This window comes from Coenobita brevimanus, chromosome 61 (genome assembly GCF_032717465.1).
Source record: "Coenobita brevimanus isolate Jiangsu-jjx chromosome 61, ASM3271746v2, whole genome shotgun sequence".
NCBI classification, from domain to species: Eukaryota; Metazoa; Arthropoda; class Malacostraca; order Decapoda; family Coenobitidae; genus Coenobita; species Coenobita brevimanus.
This window is the reverse complement of record NC_137014.1, coordinates 42,145,541-42,162,376: the sequence shown is the minus strand read 5'-3', so window position 1 is coordinate 42,162,376 and position 16,836 is coordinate 42,145,541. Positions and strand designations below refer to the sequence as shown.

At 43.0% G+C, this 16,836-nt stretch overlaps 1 protein-coding gene across 3 annotated transcripts in view; it reads left to right on the top strand.

Annotated features, from left to right (window-relative positions):
- The window catches only part of LOC145403543 (saccharopine dehydrogenase-like oxidoreductase), an 84,012-nt gene that overhangs the window by 24,076 nt on the left and 43,100 nt on the right, over positions 1-16,836 (top strand). For all 3 annotated transcript variants that reach the window (XM_080275217.1, XM_080275216.1, XM_080275215.1), the window contains one exon: positions 14,773-14,810. In XM_080275217.1, the coding sequence (XP_080131343.1) occupies positions 14,773-14,810 (38 nt within the window). The remainder of the gene's footprint in view (positions 1-14,772; positions 14,811-16,836) is intronic.

Here is a 16,836-nt window from a genome sequence, read left to right as displayed (position 1 = left end):
TGTTTCCTAAATGCATACTGGGGCTATGGTGGTACAACTCTAAACAGGCGGCTAGGGTGTGGAGCGAACCGCTGTACAGTGTTGCTATGTTTCCCAAACCCACGATGTGAAACGGCTCTTATATATGTAAAAGACATCACAAATAAGATAAACACATATGAATACAATGTTAACGTGTGTATTATAATATATGAAAGAACAGTAAACTTATTATGCATAAAATATTTATACGGCAATATGGAAACGTGGCATAAATATTTTACAGTGTTGCTAAAAAAAAAAAAAAAAAAGTAGTCACTTTTATTGGCTTCTACCGTATTTCTGGGGTGGGTGATAATGTCACAAATATAATTATAAGATAATGTGCAGGAATGTAAGTAAAAATATGCCAATTTCTTAGTAAAAAGAATAATACATTAAACCCTCGTGAGCGGCAACACTCACACAGACCCAGTCTAACCCGGCCAGACTTTTACCTCCTGGGTGGTGTGGAAATAAAGTCAGATTTACAATATGTACAATATAATGTAAAAGAAAATAACCACAATGTATCCTAAAATACCATAGATGATAGAGAGAGAGAGAGAGAGAGAGAGAGAGGGAAGGCAGGCCATGGGTGGTGTGAGTGCATTGTTGAGCTGAGGGGAAGATGGAGGAAAGGAGGGAAGGAAGGAGAGAGAGAGTGATTGAATGAAAACAAATCATGGCGCCACACCAGCGAGGTCATCTGGCAACATATGTAAAACAATAATAAATGTTTTTAAATATAATTAGATATAATAAAAACAAAATAAAGAAATGAAAGCATAAGTTTATAAGTCACTCATAAAAGAAACAAAATTCCCCAGGGTGATGCACATCTCCCCCCAGGAGAGAGAGGGGGGGGGGGTGGCATTGAGCGTATGGAAAACGTGGCAACACTGTACAGAGCTTCGTGCCCCACCCTAGCCGCCAGTTTAGATTTGTCATACCATAGTAAATTTGCATAGTACAAAGCCACTGGAGAAACGAAAAAATTGGCCTCTACATCCCTCGATTATCCTGACATCTTCGATTATTCAGACATCCATTATCCCAACGATCCATTATCCAGACGCTGTGATCTGGCTGTATGAAACCATTGTACATGCATTTTTCCATTTTATCCGGACAAAATGCTTCTGTCCGGGTGGAAATTATGGCTGAGTGAACATTTTTGCCCACCCTGGCGGGAATAGCCCAGTGGCGCCATGCTGTCTGGCTTGCTTGTTCACATAGAGTCCACTAGAGACCCCCTTGGCCATTTGCAGTTCCCGCCTGGCAACTGTGTAGTGAACAGCTCCTCGGATAGTTGTTATGGTGGTGTATGTGGTGGTTTCTGTGGTTGTTTCCGACATGCTTCACACCTTAGATGATGAAACTACAACCTAGCATGTTGTCAGCCATTGTGCCTCCCCTGGACATGAGTTTGCAGCTGTCTTCTGAGTCACCTGAAGTGGGTAGTCCATCACCATGTCCAACAGCTGCTCCCCTCAGCCAATTACTGGAGCTCGTCCTTGACTCTGACTGCAACTAAGCTCATCAGAGTATGCCACTATACCACATGTGATGTACAATGCAGTGCAGTAGCTTCAGCTTTGCCAGCTGAAGTGCAACAGTCAGAGCCAAGGAGCTAGGGGGTTATTCAGCATGATGCCCTGCGAGGAATTGAGTGTTGACGTTGATTTTAGTCTAGCTTACTGTACTGTACCATAATTTTATTCTATTTTACCATGATTTTATTCCATTTTACCATTTTGTTTTATGTACCCATTGCAATTTTCTTGTGTAGCTTTTGTGTGTGTGTGTGTGTGTGTGTGTGTGTGTGTGTGTGTGTGTGTGTGTGTGTGTGTGTGTGTGTGTGTGTGTGTGTGTGTGTGACTGCAGGATATGGCCCTGCAGTGACATATTTGTACAGTTGCCCCTCCATTTGTGCAGTTTCCATGTGCACTAAGCACCATTTGAACAGATAGTTAAATCCTTCCCATGATCAATATGCACAGTAAAATTCAGGAAATCAGACCCCAAAATATAGGCTGCCGGGTACTGACATTTGAAAGCCCCACAAGGTGACATGTCAACATAGCTGTCAGTCTGCAAAACTGTCGATGCCAGTTTTCCGACGGCTGCTAAATAATACAGTAATTATACAGTAAACTCTCGGTTATCCGGCATAATTCAGCCAACCCCCATGCTGGATATTACAGAATGCCATATATTGCATAGGGACCCCGAATCAGCTGTCCATTCTGCATTGAGGCAGATAGTGTGTCATTATCCATCTTGACCCTCTATCCTAGAAGATTTCTACAATATTACTCATGAGTGAAAGATTAAAATCAAGCATAAAATACAATGCAGTATTGCTACAGTATATATAGCACAGTAATGCAGAACATAATATAATCATAATCTTACTGTACTCACCTTGTGTCAGCATCGATGGAGGGTAGATATGCACAAATATTTCCTCACTAGACAATAGTCATAGCATTAGGGCACATAACACTCTGGGGCCACAAGGTTAGTCACAGCACTACAGCAACAAGCGAGGCACTGGAGGCCACAGACTAAGTTACAGCACTAGGATTTAGCCACCGCATGTGTCGCAAGAGCAGAGCACACATATATGTCCTTACTGTACGGCATTCACCAGAGAGACTGAGAGAATGACAGTAGGCTCGGCACCCTGGTTGGGCCGCTTCTGCAGGGCAATGTGATTGGCTGGCCCAATTCAGGGTCTACCTGCATGCTAATTGGGTACCACTTCTGAACTGGAAGGCCAATTGGTTCCCGTTTCAGGGCCAGATATTGCCTAATTGAATTGGATGTTGTTTTAATAGAGTTGAGCATAAAGCCCTGGATACAGTATTTCTTTGTTCCAGGTATTACGAAGACGGATGATTGAAAGTTTATGCTGTACTGTAATTCTTCTGCAACCTGCATGTGCTATGATAACATGATTTTAAATAGTAAAAATGCATTTCCTTTCAAAATATCATTCCACCATAGGTCTGTCTCATTGGTACTGGCACAGTGAATACAGTATTGTTATTAACCCCATACTCTGTTTAGTATGTAGAGCTACATGTGTCAGTAGCTGCCCTGCCCAGGTTTAGTACGTAGATCTACGATAAACGTTTTCAAAGTTCCCACAATCTCGAGTCCACTTGATAGTGGTCTGGTGGGACTTGGCAACTCATAATTGACTATGGCATCTGTAGACTAGGTATGCAGTGTGTCTGTCCAGCGATTTTGTCATTGGATGTAGCGGTAGGATCAGTGACATTTTTGATTTAACAATAGAGGGAACTATATTTTTTTTCATGCTTTTTACATGTAAATTCCTAAATATTTAGTATTTAGAGACAAGTTATGCACGGTACATATAGCAATTATGTAGGTGTGCCGTGTGTCTGTGCTCCATGCAACAGTGAGGAAAGACATAAGATATGAATGTTCTCAGCGTGATGCAGTTCACTGTCTCGTTCCACGTTTTGAGCGGTACCACACACTGCAACAGTTCTAGAAGGTGGTGAGACATTGTAAAAAATGTACATAGTAATGAACTGCACAATGCCATTGAAAAAAAAAACATGAAAATGGAAAAATTCAGTGAAGATAGTGACCATATGTGGCAGGAGGAGTATAGCATTGCCACATAGTGAGTGTAAACACAGTTTCAGTAATTATCACAGAATTATAAGTAGAACACTAAATAAGTGTAATAAGGTGAATTGCTAATAAAACAAACAAATTTGCAAAGTGTCTGCCCATATAAGTAACGAAACATCAGTGACAATGGCATTAGATTTGGTGCCACTGCTCCCTCACAGTTGACTGGGGGAGATTCCTGCATGATGTCACAGCCACATGCATGAGGGGATTTCCCACCCATGGGCCATTTAAATTGGTGAGTACAGTATTTTTTTTTTTATGCTTGTTTTTTTGTACCAAAAGAGACCGTTGGGGGAGGGGGGGAATTACATTTGCTCAAAATGAAGAAGTCAACTTTGGTATGATTAGGCCAACCAGTAACGGGTAAAAAGTGAGAGTGAGATGCATATATAGAAATGAGAAGAGGTGAAAGCAGGCGACTGTACTCCATTTCACCAAGTTTGGCACCATCAGTGATGTTGCTAACACCTGTTGCATTGATGTAAATCCCCTGCACAAGGTGAACCTCAATTTATTACCTTGAAAACATAATATAAAGGCAGTACAAAATGGTATATCCAGTACTGAGGACCTTTATCAATGCTATAGGTGTTGAGGAGATGGCTGATGATGCCAGACTCGGTGAAATGGAGTATAGCTATGTATTTAACAAAGGAGACGGGCTGGGGCAGCCTGCTTGCATATTTACATAAGCATTTTATTTTCCTGAAAAGGAGCTACAGGCATTAAAGAATACTTTGCCATTTCTTAAAAGTGGGAGTGAGATGTTTAGATTTAAATGAGTAGAGCTCAAAGCAGGCAGCTAGCTACATACACTACTGTATGTTAAGAAGGGAGACAGGCTGGTGCCACCTGTGTGCATATTTACATAACATTTTATTCTTTTCCACAGAAAGAGTTATGGGCACCAAGAATATTGTTTTTTGTTAAAAGTGAGATGCATAGATGGATATGAGCAGAGCTGAAAGCATGCAGTTATTTGAGTACATGAGACAAAGAAGACATGCTGGTGCCACCTGCATGCATATTTGCATAAACATTTTGTTATTCTCCACAGATGAAACTGTAGGGCACTGTAAGTAAATGATCATTTATTTACCATTCTTTGTACACTCAAATTAACCTTTTTTTATGCCCAGTGATGTTCCAAGAGGTTGTATGTTTACTACATTGAATGTTGGTTATGATTGAGGATGGTAGAAATTTTTCAAGAGGGCAAAAAGGGAGACTTTAGGAAAATTTTTGGATTTCACGACACGGTTACCCATATAACATGGGTTTCAGTGGTAGTTTATGTGCAGTTTGATGTGCACAATAAAATTCAGCGATACATTAGCCGTGCAAAGGGAGAGGTACTGTACTTTCAACTGACTTTAATAACACTGTGGTTTTATCATCTTCATCCCAGTCTTTTCCCATGTAAGGATGGGGTGAGGTAGTCCAGAAGGGGGGGGGGAGAAGCTGTTAGAGGGAGAACTACCATAGCATGGCCAGTGGAATGGGTTACAGTCATGGTCACAATTACGATGGAATTATGATGAAGTACTGTGTTTTAAATGTAATATCTCATGTTTTTTAAGAGCTGTGATGATACGATATCATCAGTTTGGTATTATAGAATGGCATCTAATAACTCAGTCAACCCCAGTAGGCAAACCCCAATTTACTCTACCCCTATACGTGATACCCCGGATTAGTGATGGGGATAGAAATACCACTTACCCCGGTTATTAATGGCTGAGCCCCGGTTTAACGCTGGGTCCTCTGATGTTTCGTTCAGGAGTGATGGGCCAAAAGTTTGAATCACGCACGTTCCCACATCCAGCAGAGCCTGCCCGCCTGCCAGGATGTGCAGAAACGTTTGCTGAGTCCCTGCACCCATTGCTTACCGTGCGTGCACCCATATCATTCTTTTCGCACTGGCCGTCTTTGAGTGAGGAACTCTCTTATGCTCGCCTCCCCCTGCAACATGTTGCATCACCAACGTTACACAAGCTGCTATCAAAGTGCATTGTAACTGTGTCCCTACAGTGCCGTGAGTAGGGCAGTGATACAAATCATGTGTGGAGTGTGATTTTGTGTGAATTTTGGCCTAAATAAGTGTGATCATGTAAGGATGCTGCATGTGGTGGGGCTAGTGGTGATAGTGGTGACCTTACTCAGGATGGTAAGCGGCCTGCTAGTGTTGGTGATGATGTTCCTGCGAAGCACGCTTGTAAAACTGTCTCTGGAAGTGAAGTTAGTCTTAAGCGCCACGACAAAGTCGAGGGCGCGTGTGCCATCGCTTCAGCTCTCCACTTGGCCCAGTCAACTGTCTCCACTATTATCAAGAAGGGGGAGGCCATCAAGGCTGCTGCTGGGGAGGTTGCTGCCTTCACTGCCCCCCTGTCTTACCCGCCATAGAGATCCTGTAATGGAGGAACAGGAGTGGATGCTCCGCACTTTGGTGGAGGACCAGAACAGGGGGAAGGTGCCCATGAGTCAGGCGATCATATGCACGAAGGCTTTCTCCCCGTGGGATGAAATAAAGGTGAGATGCAATCTTGATGCTGGTGAAACCTTTAAGGCTAACCATGGGTGGTTTGACCGCTTTAAGAGGCGGGCAAGCCTCCACAATGTCAGGATGTCTGATGAGACGGCGAGTGCAGATGTGGTGGCAGCAGAAGCATTCCCTGATGAACTTAAGCACATCATCGCGAAGGGTGGTTACAGTGCAAAACAGGTATTGAATTTTGACAAGACTGGGCTCTTTTGGAAGGGAATATCCTCAAAGACATATCTTGCAACAGAGGAAAAGTCTGTGCCAGGGTTCAAGGCCTCAATGGACCTGCTTACACTGCTGCGGGGGTCAACGTCAAGGGTGACCTCAAGTGAAAGTCGCTCCTTGTCTGCCACTCCAAAAACCTGAGGGCTGTGGTGGGGTATGTTAAAAAGAATTTAGGAGTGATTTGGAAGTCAAACAAGAGGGCCTGGATGACTTCCTATATCTTCACGTTCTATTTCCACTCCTACCTCTTACGTCTTTGCAAGAAGTATGCCTCGAGGGAGAACTTGGCAAACAGATTTCTCGTGGTGGTGGACAACATGCCTAGCCACCCTCCTGCGATGGAGTGGGCAAGCAACATTGAAGTGGTGTTCTTGCCCCACAACACCACGTCATTGTTACAACCTATGGACCAAGGGGTGATCGCGCGTTCAAGGCGTACTACAGTCATCCCTTAACATCCGCATTTCTAACATACATGGTTTTAAATATCCGCGGGTGGATACAACAAAAACGGCTATAAATATCCACAGGTGGATACAGTACTGAGACTGGATTTACTAAAGTATTTTATCTTGTTGAACTCTGCTGACACTGTTTACTGCAAATGTAACATTATCCCAGGCACAGTTCATGGCTGTTTTAGTGATGGCATTATCCAGTGAATCAAATATAACGCTCTTTCTCTTGGCCACTTTGTTTATTAATGCCATTAATTCATCAGGGGAAAAGTTAGGACGGGCTGGGAGTATTTCTTTTCTTCCATGTACCCTCGATGAGCTGGTCTAAATTGGTGTGCTGCCCCTCCCCCCCTCTCTCTCTCTCTCTCTCTTGTACCCCTCAATGAGCTGGTCTAAACTGGTTTGCTGCCCTCTCTCTCTCTCTCTCTCTCTCTCTCTCTCTCTCTCTCTCTCTCTCTCTCTCTCTCTCTCTCTCTCGTACCCCTCGATGAGCTAGTCTAAACCGGTTTGCTGCTCTCCCCACCTCTCTCTCATAAGTAATACAAAGCAATACACGCCTAAATTGCACTGAAATCATACGAGAGCGACTGAAAGTGTTATTTTATGTTGTATTATGAATGAAATACAAGTGATTTAGTGATATTTTTGCGATAATTAAGAGAAGTCATGATGCTAAGCACATTAGCTGGTGAACATTTTTGCGGTTGCAAACTGTGCAGGAATGTTGTGAAATGACTCATGACATTAGATCAATAAGCTTTTTAAAAGTAAGTGGTAGTAAAAGTCATTCTTGAAGTTTGATAAAGTTTGTAATGATTTTCCTCACATCGTTACTGTTTCGCTAAAGTCTAACGTAAACACTGGAATATCATAACAGAATTATAGAAGACTGGCTAGAAGTGTTTTATTTTTATTATTATTGCAATAACTGTGATGAGGTAACGTGGCTGCACCCCTGTTTTGTCTGGAAAAAATCTTGTGGTTTGGTGGAAATTGCCTCCTCCCTGGGCTATTTCTTGCATCAGACAGTCAAAACACACCTTGTATTCTTTCAAATCGTTCTCCGTGCTTGGAGTGCCTGTGGACATGCAGTTCATTGCAAACGATAGTAGAAAGGTTGATGTTTGTCTGACAAAAATTTTAGTTCTCAAGATTAACAATGTGTTTGAATGGATGAGTAAATGGAGAGTGAGTCGTCCTGTCTCGGCTACCTCCCTTTCCTTGGGGGAAGCAGCCTAGGTATATAGATAGAATAGATAGAAGATTAACAGTAAGTGTGTTTTCAACACATGTTGAAAACACACAATTTATTTCCTATTTCTCTGCAATGAGCACAGTCAGTATGTTATCATCACAGCCACTGCAGCCAGAAGGTTAAGGGAGATCCAGGGGTGTTTTTAAGGGGGCAGCAGATATCTGCGGATTTTTAACATATGCGGGTGTCTCTGTTACCAAATCCCCGTGGATGTTATGGGAGCACTGTACCTCCGCCGAACCATGCAGCAGTTCGTGAGGGTGTGTGACACCGACGACAGGACGATGGTGCAGTCCTTCTGGAAAGGATATAATATACGCCACGTCATGGAGAACATCACAGCTGCAAGGAGGGAAGTAAGCCAGGCCACCGTGAACGGTGTGTGGTACAAGCTGTGGTCAGAGTGCGTTCACTCCATCACTGGCTTCCCCGATGGCGTGCAAGCACCACTGGTAGAACGGGTGCAGTAGGACATTGCGCAAATCTCTCACAATGAGCAGGACATGAAGGAGGTCCTGGAAAGCCACAAGGAGTAGCTTAACAGTGAGGAGCTCCTCATTAGGGAAATTCAGCGGGTGCACCAAGAGGCACAGGAGGAGGAGGTCATCCCAGAGGTGCGAGCTCTCAGTATGAAGATTTTGAAAGAGATGATGACCAAGGTTGACGAGGTCATCGCGCATATGTGCACTCATGATGCTCTCCCAGGACGAAGCAGGGACGCATCTAATCGGCTGGAGGAGGGGATGAAGTGTACAGGACAATGCTGGAGGAAAAGAAGAGGGCGACCAGTCAGACTACCATCACTGCCTCCTTCAAACAGGCCCCTACCTTGCCACTGACCCACAGAGGATCTCCCCAGCCCTCAACCAGCAGAGCATCTCCCCAGCTATTGACCAGCAGAGAAACACCGAGGTCCTTCTCCTGCCAGGGACGTGCTCGGCCCCTAGTGCTGGACCTCATCTCAAGCCGATCCTCGCTTCCTGTGTCACCTGAATCTCCACTGCAGCACTCCGCCACTCCATTGCTATCTACCTCGCCCCAGCCTCAAACTCTGACACCACTTTGGCAACCACCTCTGTTGCCCTCATGATGACATGAGCTGCTGCATCTGTCTCCTTCATGATGACGTGAGCTACCGCATCTGTCTCCCTCACTACCTTATCAGCAATTGCAGTGGTCTCCCTCACCACTTCACCAGTCATCACATCTGTCTTCCTCACCAACTTGTCTGTCATCGCATCGCACCCCATTGCCACCCCCAGAGCAAGCACAGCAGTCCCCTGCTACCATCACCCGACCTTGCCAGGTAATTCCCCACCCCCCACCCCCCACCCCCCCGACCCTCCCCTGGAGGTGGGATTCAAGGGCTTTGAGGAGGATGAGTGAGTGCTAGGGAGCATCACGTCCCCTAGCCTCAGAGGGAAAGCAAGGATGACGACCAGGACCAGACATGGACTTACAAGAAGTAAGTGATGAGGTTTTCGATATTTTCTGACCAATTTCTTATGTTTTTTGGATTTTATTTTGTTAGTTTTAGTGAATTATTTACCGGTTTTAGGCTTAGTTTAGCTTCTTTTACAGCTGCAAGGCCATTGGATTTGGCAAACCTGGGCTGTCTGGAAGATGCTACTTCTCACCCTGCCCCAGGATGGCAAAGGAGGTGCGGATGATGATGATGATTTAATTTTTTTTTTTTTTTTTTTTTTTTGAGTGGGTTTAAGAGTTGGCTAGGGGGAAACCCAAGGTTCAAAAATGCATCCCTGTGCTTTACATGTTAAATCATCCCCGATTTATGATACCCAGGCTAGCAATGGGTTTTCACTGAACCAATTGCGTCATTAAAACCGTAGTTTGCCAGTATTGTTTATGATGACATTCAGCAACTGGATATAACCCAATGGTACTGTAGATCCTCCATATACGTGGATCCATTAGCTATGCACATTTTCAGTTTCCATGGTGAGGCAAATCTATACAGTTGACCCCTCACTATATCAAGCCCCAATATAACAGATTTCGGATTTATCGAATGCCTCAGAGTCTACTGAATTTTCATCAGCCGTGCCAAACAGTGGTTGATAAATTGGGTGCATCATGTGGCCATTCTGAATGCCTCTGAGCTAATCAAATTGTTTTCCAGCTGTACCGAATACAGTGCCCTTGCACAGTGAACGAGTTTATGGGCGGCAGATGAGCTCATTCACTGTGAATTCGTTCACTATGAACAACATATCTTATGGGAACAACAGCATATGGGTGGCACCGCTCCCTCAAAGTCCACTTTTTGAGCCATAGAGATGAACTAAAGGGCCCATTTCAAACACCTACAATACAGAAATATAAAATACACGGATATTTACTTTAAATGAAGGAGATGCAAGTCCTGATTGGCTTGAATACAGGTGGTTCTGAGGCAGAGAGATACACTCAGGGTGTTCCCATCATGTCATCTTCCATTCCTTCATTCCCGTCACCAAACCTTCAGAATCCAAAGATGACACCATTGACATCACATCATCATCATCTTCCCCAGGATGTGTAGCAGACGACATAGAGGCAACTGGCTCCTGTTGTTCTTGAGTTCGGTAGTAGCGTGTGATGAGTGTTCATTTTCTTCTGTTAACTTCCATATTGTGCCTTTCGATGTAATGACGAAAAGTGGTTTCTACTCCACTGAGCACTTCCTGTGTACTAAGGTAGGTGGTTTCATTTGCCTTCTCTCAGAACATCCACTGCCACTAGAATTTTACTGATCTTCGTCATAGGCAAATCTTTGTCCTCCATTGGATTCTGCTCAACAGGTTGCTCAGATTTGGCCTCTTGTGCAGTGTCTACTGGGGGGGGGGGGTCGTTCAATATGGGAGATGGCAGTTATGGTCTACTCTTTCCCCCAATTTCGTTCACTCGGGGTTCAACTCGTTCATTATGATTTTGTGGACCTGATTATCCCCAGCTCGTTCACTAGGCGAATTGTTTACTCTGAATTCTTTCACTGTGGGAGGGCCCTGTAATGGTCGATAAATAGGGTGCATTACGCGGCCCTTCCAAGTCATTCTTCATGTGTGGGTTGACTCTCAACACTGTTGCAAAGGTTGGCGGCAGTTTCTCGCACCCACTTGGGCTAGGTTGGAAATCTAGTGGGAATAAGTGATGAATTGGGCTACTTCTAATAGGATCGGGCAGGACCAGAGTTTGTGGACACGATGTGTCACACATAATTGGTCTTAGTCTTGCCATGTCTTTTGTTGCATTCAGACAACTGTGTTTGTGTCTCACATTTTTCAACTTTGCCAAGTGTTTTTCCACTGTGTTTGTGATGAATGGCTTTTAGTAAAGAGTCTTCCGGCACCACGATTTCTGAGAAAGCAGAGAGAAGACTCTCTCCATTGCAGAGAAGATAGAAGTGACTGAGGCCAGTTTTTGGCCAAGAACATGATGGTGATCGTCCCCCACCCCCCTTACTCGCTGGATTTGGCCCACTGTGACATGTTTCTGTTCCAAGAACTGAAGATCAAGCTGAAAGGGGATTGTTTTGATACCATTAAGGACTTCCAGAAGGAATAGCTGGCTCGACACTCTCATCAAAAAGGACATCCAGGAAACGTTCCAGCAGTAGAGGAAGCGCTGGAACCGCTGTATCAACGTATAGAGGAACTGCTTTAACCTCTCCGTGGCCGCCGGCGTCAAATGACGTTTAGCCGATAAATGGCCGCCAGCGTCGTTTGAGCGCAGCTTATAAAAAACTGCAAAAATTTTTGGGAAATGAACGAACGTTCTGAACGTCTTCACACTGACCTACACTGCACTCCCATACACCTCATCAAACAGTTCAGAGCCTGCTGCTGTGATAAGTGGATTTTCGATTTTTTCACTCCTGGCCATGCCAAAACAAGCACAATTACATCCATTATCTCGACCCAGGCAGAACATCTCATCTTTGTCCTCACTTGCAAAACACACAACCACCTATTTATGATTATGAAGTAATACAGGCACATACAAAAAAGACGCTAATAAGTGAAAAGTATATTTTTGTCATGGTATTTTTACGTATTGACTCAGGTTTGCTGTAATGGTTTAGATCATTAGATGCAGTGCGACTTGTAGAAAACTGTGAAAACCTTCGGGAAGTGAACGAAAATCTGGGACATGATACTGACCTTGACTTCACCCTCTCACATATCACGTCAGTTCACCACCTGCTGTCGTGACGAGTGGATGTACGATTTTTTCGCTCGTGGCCATGCCTAAAAACACATGGTTACACCCATTATCTCTACCCAGACAGAAAATACAATCTTTTCCTGCCTTGCAAAACACACACAACCACCATGTTTGCGAGACAGCAATATATGTTGCGAAAATAAGAAGGTAAAATGACAAAGATGAACGTAAAATGATAGAGAAAGATGAACATGTTATTACAGTAAAAATACGTTTTCCCCGTCTGTAAACGTATTTATTTCTGCTTTGTATCTGTATTCGTAATAATTAGACTTATTCTTAGGTCTGAAACCGCATTACGATTCTATTTTTAGCCATGCTTGTGGTGTGGGAGCTCGAAGTTGCGACTCGGCTTCCGTATTGCTAATCGGATCAGACCTTCCACTTTATTCTCTCGTGGCAGAGTCTAGCTTTGGAAGACGTGCAATTTTCTCATTTAGGACTGACAATTCAACTCTTTCGCTCCCTTTTCCAAGCATGAGTACAACGATAGCTTAAAAAATAACTCGAAACTACCATAAACATATTTAAATATCAAAAAGGTGAAAAAGTATTCATAACATTTTTTTTCCCGGACATTCCTAACAGATTATGTACTGAAATCATTCGATATCATCATATCTCATATATGCACAACATTTCAGCACCATTCGCATTGTTTTGGGAGGTAAGAAAAAAAATAACAACACCTGCCCAGTTGCGTTGCGGCAATGCCCCTGGGCGGTGATATCAGTTGCCGATATTTCTGCAACTTCCGCGCTCCATTGCAAGCCACAAAATGCATCTAGGAAGCTGGGATTTGCACTGTTAGGTGCATCTGAACTTTCTCTTCAATATGGCGAGAAAAAAAAATCATTTTTCGAAACTTCAAAAAATGGCCCCGGCATTGGCCTGGTGTGCACTGAAAATTCCGGGTCTTCGGCCACGGAGGGGTTAAGGGTGGTGATGGCCAGTGGGAGCTATGGTGAGTTTTCAGTTTTATGTAGCATTAGTCCAAAAAATTTTGGATAGCACCTCATAAGCTGCAGAAAAGCAAAATTATGGGCCAAATTGGTGTAAAATGGGTATAGTTTTAACTTTCAGTTCTAGCTTTTTGTTTTGATGTTGTAGCCGAACACCCACGTTGCATCACCTGTTATGACGTGTTTCAGAAAGTTTTCATCAGCATTTGAGCATTCAGATAGCCCCAGACTGACTGTGCCTTGCTCATCATTCTGTCAGCAGATGCAGTACAAATTTTGCACCAACATGATGCAGCTTCAACTTTTCAGTTAAAATCATGTGGCACAAACTTTTATAGATGCCTACTTCTTCGGAAACTTCTTGGACAGTTAGGCGACGATTTTCATGGATCACAGCATGCACTTTCTCAGCCCGATTATCATCTGTTGATGTGGAAGGCCGTCCAGATTTGGGATGGTCTTCAGTGATGTTCTTCCCAATTTGAATGCTGGAACCACTTGTGACATTGCTTACGACGCGAACAATCTTCCCCAAAAGCCTGTTGCAACATTTGAAAAATTTCTGTAAAAGTTCTCCCCAATGGGAGCCCCCACAAACTGGAAAAAGATGCTACCTCTCGCCAGATAACTGAATGTAAAGTGCAAAAATTGGGTCAACTTGAATTACCCTCTGTTGGCATCTGGCTGTAGATAGATAGGTAGAATTTCATGCAAATACATTGCCCTGCAAGATCTTTCATTGTTCAGCTTGCAACAAATCACCAAGTGCAGTAGACCCATTTATTCAAGCATGTGTACCTCGATGACTAAGTGTTGCAGCTAGTGTTAGACTAAAACTCAAAGTCGCTGCTACATAGCACTCCCATCGAAAGCATATTACACTGGCTCATTGGCGCACTGTTTAAAAAGTTTGGTTTCCTTTTGGACAGACTTCATAGTAGTTCTATCAGCAGCTCATCACAGCATTCATGATACTCATTTCCAACCCACTATCTGTGTCCTCCAGTTTTATTATTTACCAGTTAACACAACTTTATTATGGTTATTAATGAAAAAATCTTTTTACATATCAATCATTTTATATGTACATTTGGGACAAAACAGAATTCTAAAGACCAGTAAAATTAGGGATTCTTTAAGAGGAAGCATGGTGCCATTTTTATGAATGTATATATGTATAATTTGGGATTTTCTCTTCCACAATAGTGAGGGGAAATTATGGAACAGTTAACATGCATTCTGTATGCAAGATAGTTTTTTGTGATATACAGTACTGGTGTTAGCTGTACAAATGGAAGATGTACTGGAATAATGGAATTAATTTCTGGTGGGCCTGCCGTAGTGTTTTAGTTTAAAATGTAGGTTTAATTCAAGCTTTCTTATGTCGTCTTTTTCTTTTCTTTTTTTCAGGAGAACTGAACTCAGCTCAGATGTTTGTTAAAATGAGGGTAAGTTATTTAAGAGTTTTATAAGTTATTGAAAGGAACTGAACTCACTCATTTGTTAGGTACAAGAAAGTTTTTGGTAGGTTATTTAAGAGTTTCACCGAGTGATTATTGTAATGAGGTTATAGAATATAGAGTCCCACCTTTGTATGATGTATGATTGTGGATATGACACCTTAGAATGCTTTGCTGTGTGGGTGTGCCACCTTCTGTGAGTGGCATATTTAGAAAGCAGTTAATTAACTTAGTGGGAAAAAAAAAAAAATGGTAGGTAGGGGCTCCACCATCCACTCACTCAATGTAGTGCTGCTTTGGATGTCTGCCCTTTCCTCTCTTCCTTCCTCTTCTGTCTTTGTTTCCTTCATTCTTTCCTCTTCCTTCTGCCTATGGGTGATTTTACACTCCCTCTTCTGTCTTTCTTTCCTTCATTCTTTCCTCTTCCTTCTGCCTGTGGGTGACTACATTGAGTGACAAGCCAAATGATTTCTTGTATACCAGGAAACCATTTACTATGCTGGGTGATAATCATATAACCAAATTATGGCATTTTGTGGCTTAGTGGGTAATTAAGGCGCTCCAATCGGATTGAGCCTGTACAGGTTTATATCCAAGGGATGGTTGGGGGTAATGCCACTCAGGGATGAGTGAGGCTGGTCACTCTCATCTTAAATGTCTAGAGCAACTTGCCTAGCCCCAGGCATCTAGGCTCCTCACGGGACAACATAGGATTGGATGATGGATAGATGGATGATGGATTTAAAAAATTGTATTTGTCCTTTATACATAATAATTCCTTTGCAGTGGATCTTCATTATGTCAGCCCTATTTGACATTCTTTTTTGCTAGTAAGTCCACAGTAAATTGCCATTTTCTCCCAGCTGTAGTACCAGTTGTATGGAAAAAGTTGATACAGTAAAAGTCCAGTAGTCCGAATGGCTGGGGACCGATGGTATTATAGAGTTTTTTTTTTTTTTTTTTTTTTAACTATTGGAAGGGACCTTTGAAAACATGAGAAATATATTTATCTATCTATCTATTGCCAGACGCCTCAATCCCGTTCGGGTTGGCCACAAACAAATCGCCTCCACGTCACCCTGTCCCTCGCCATTTCACTGCCCTGCTTCCAACTCACACACCCCTCTCTCATATAGCTCTCCACCCCATCCCTCCATCTCATCCTTGGCCTCCCCCTTCATCTCACTCACATACACTCTCTTCGTCAGTCTTTCCCCCTCCATCCTCTCCACATGGCCAAACCACCTCAGTGTATTGCTCCTATTGCATCCTATCACATCCACGTGATCATTAAACAAACACTTAATATGATATGGGTTATTGTTTTAGACACTGGAAATGCATAGAAGTGTAGCTGAATAGTTGCAGGCAGGTACATGCAAGTCCAAGCCAGATAAATCCTTAGATAAAGCCCAGAAATATTTGAAAGAAAAAAAAAATTGCCTTGAAAAATTCGGAGAATTGGAATATTCAGATTATTGGTGGTCGGATTGGAGGACTTTCACTGTATTTGGAACCCATCATTGAAATAATTAGGACTTAGTGTACTTTTCTGTAATCTCTCTTACTTCTTACTGCTCTTCTTTCTTCTACAGGTGGCTTTACATTGAGTGACAAGCCAAATGGTTCCCTGTAAGCCAAGAAACCATTTACAACGCTGAGTGGTAACCATATAACCAACCCATAAGTGCTCCCTACATGTCAGCAAGTGGGTTGGTGGAGGGTTAGTGCCCCTCCCCATAAAACCAATAACTCAAAGTCAAATGGCCACTCCTTACAGGATAATTGTGTCTGGCAATAGATAGCTAGATAGATCTTTCTTCCCTCCACTTATCAGGCTGTGAACAGACTAATGCCTACTACCACAAGGTTTATATTTGTACTGTTAGACCTCATTTAAGATTCTATTATATTTGCTACTGATGAATTTATAAGTGTCCCTCTCTTTCCTTAAAACTTTTTTGGTTCGTTGTACAACTGAAGTCGGAAAGTGTTGTTTTGTGCTCTTGACCTC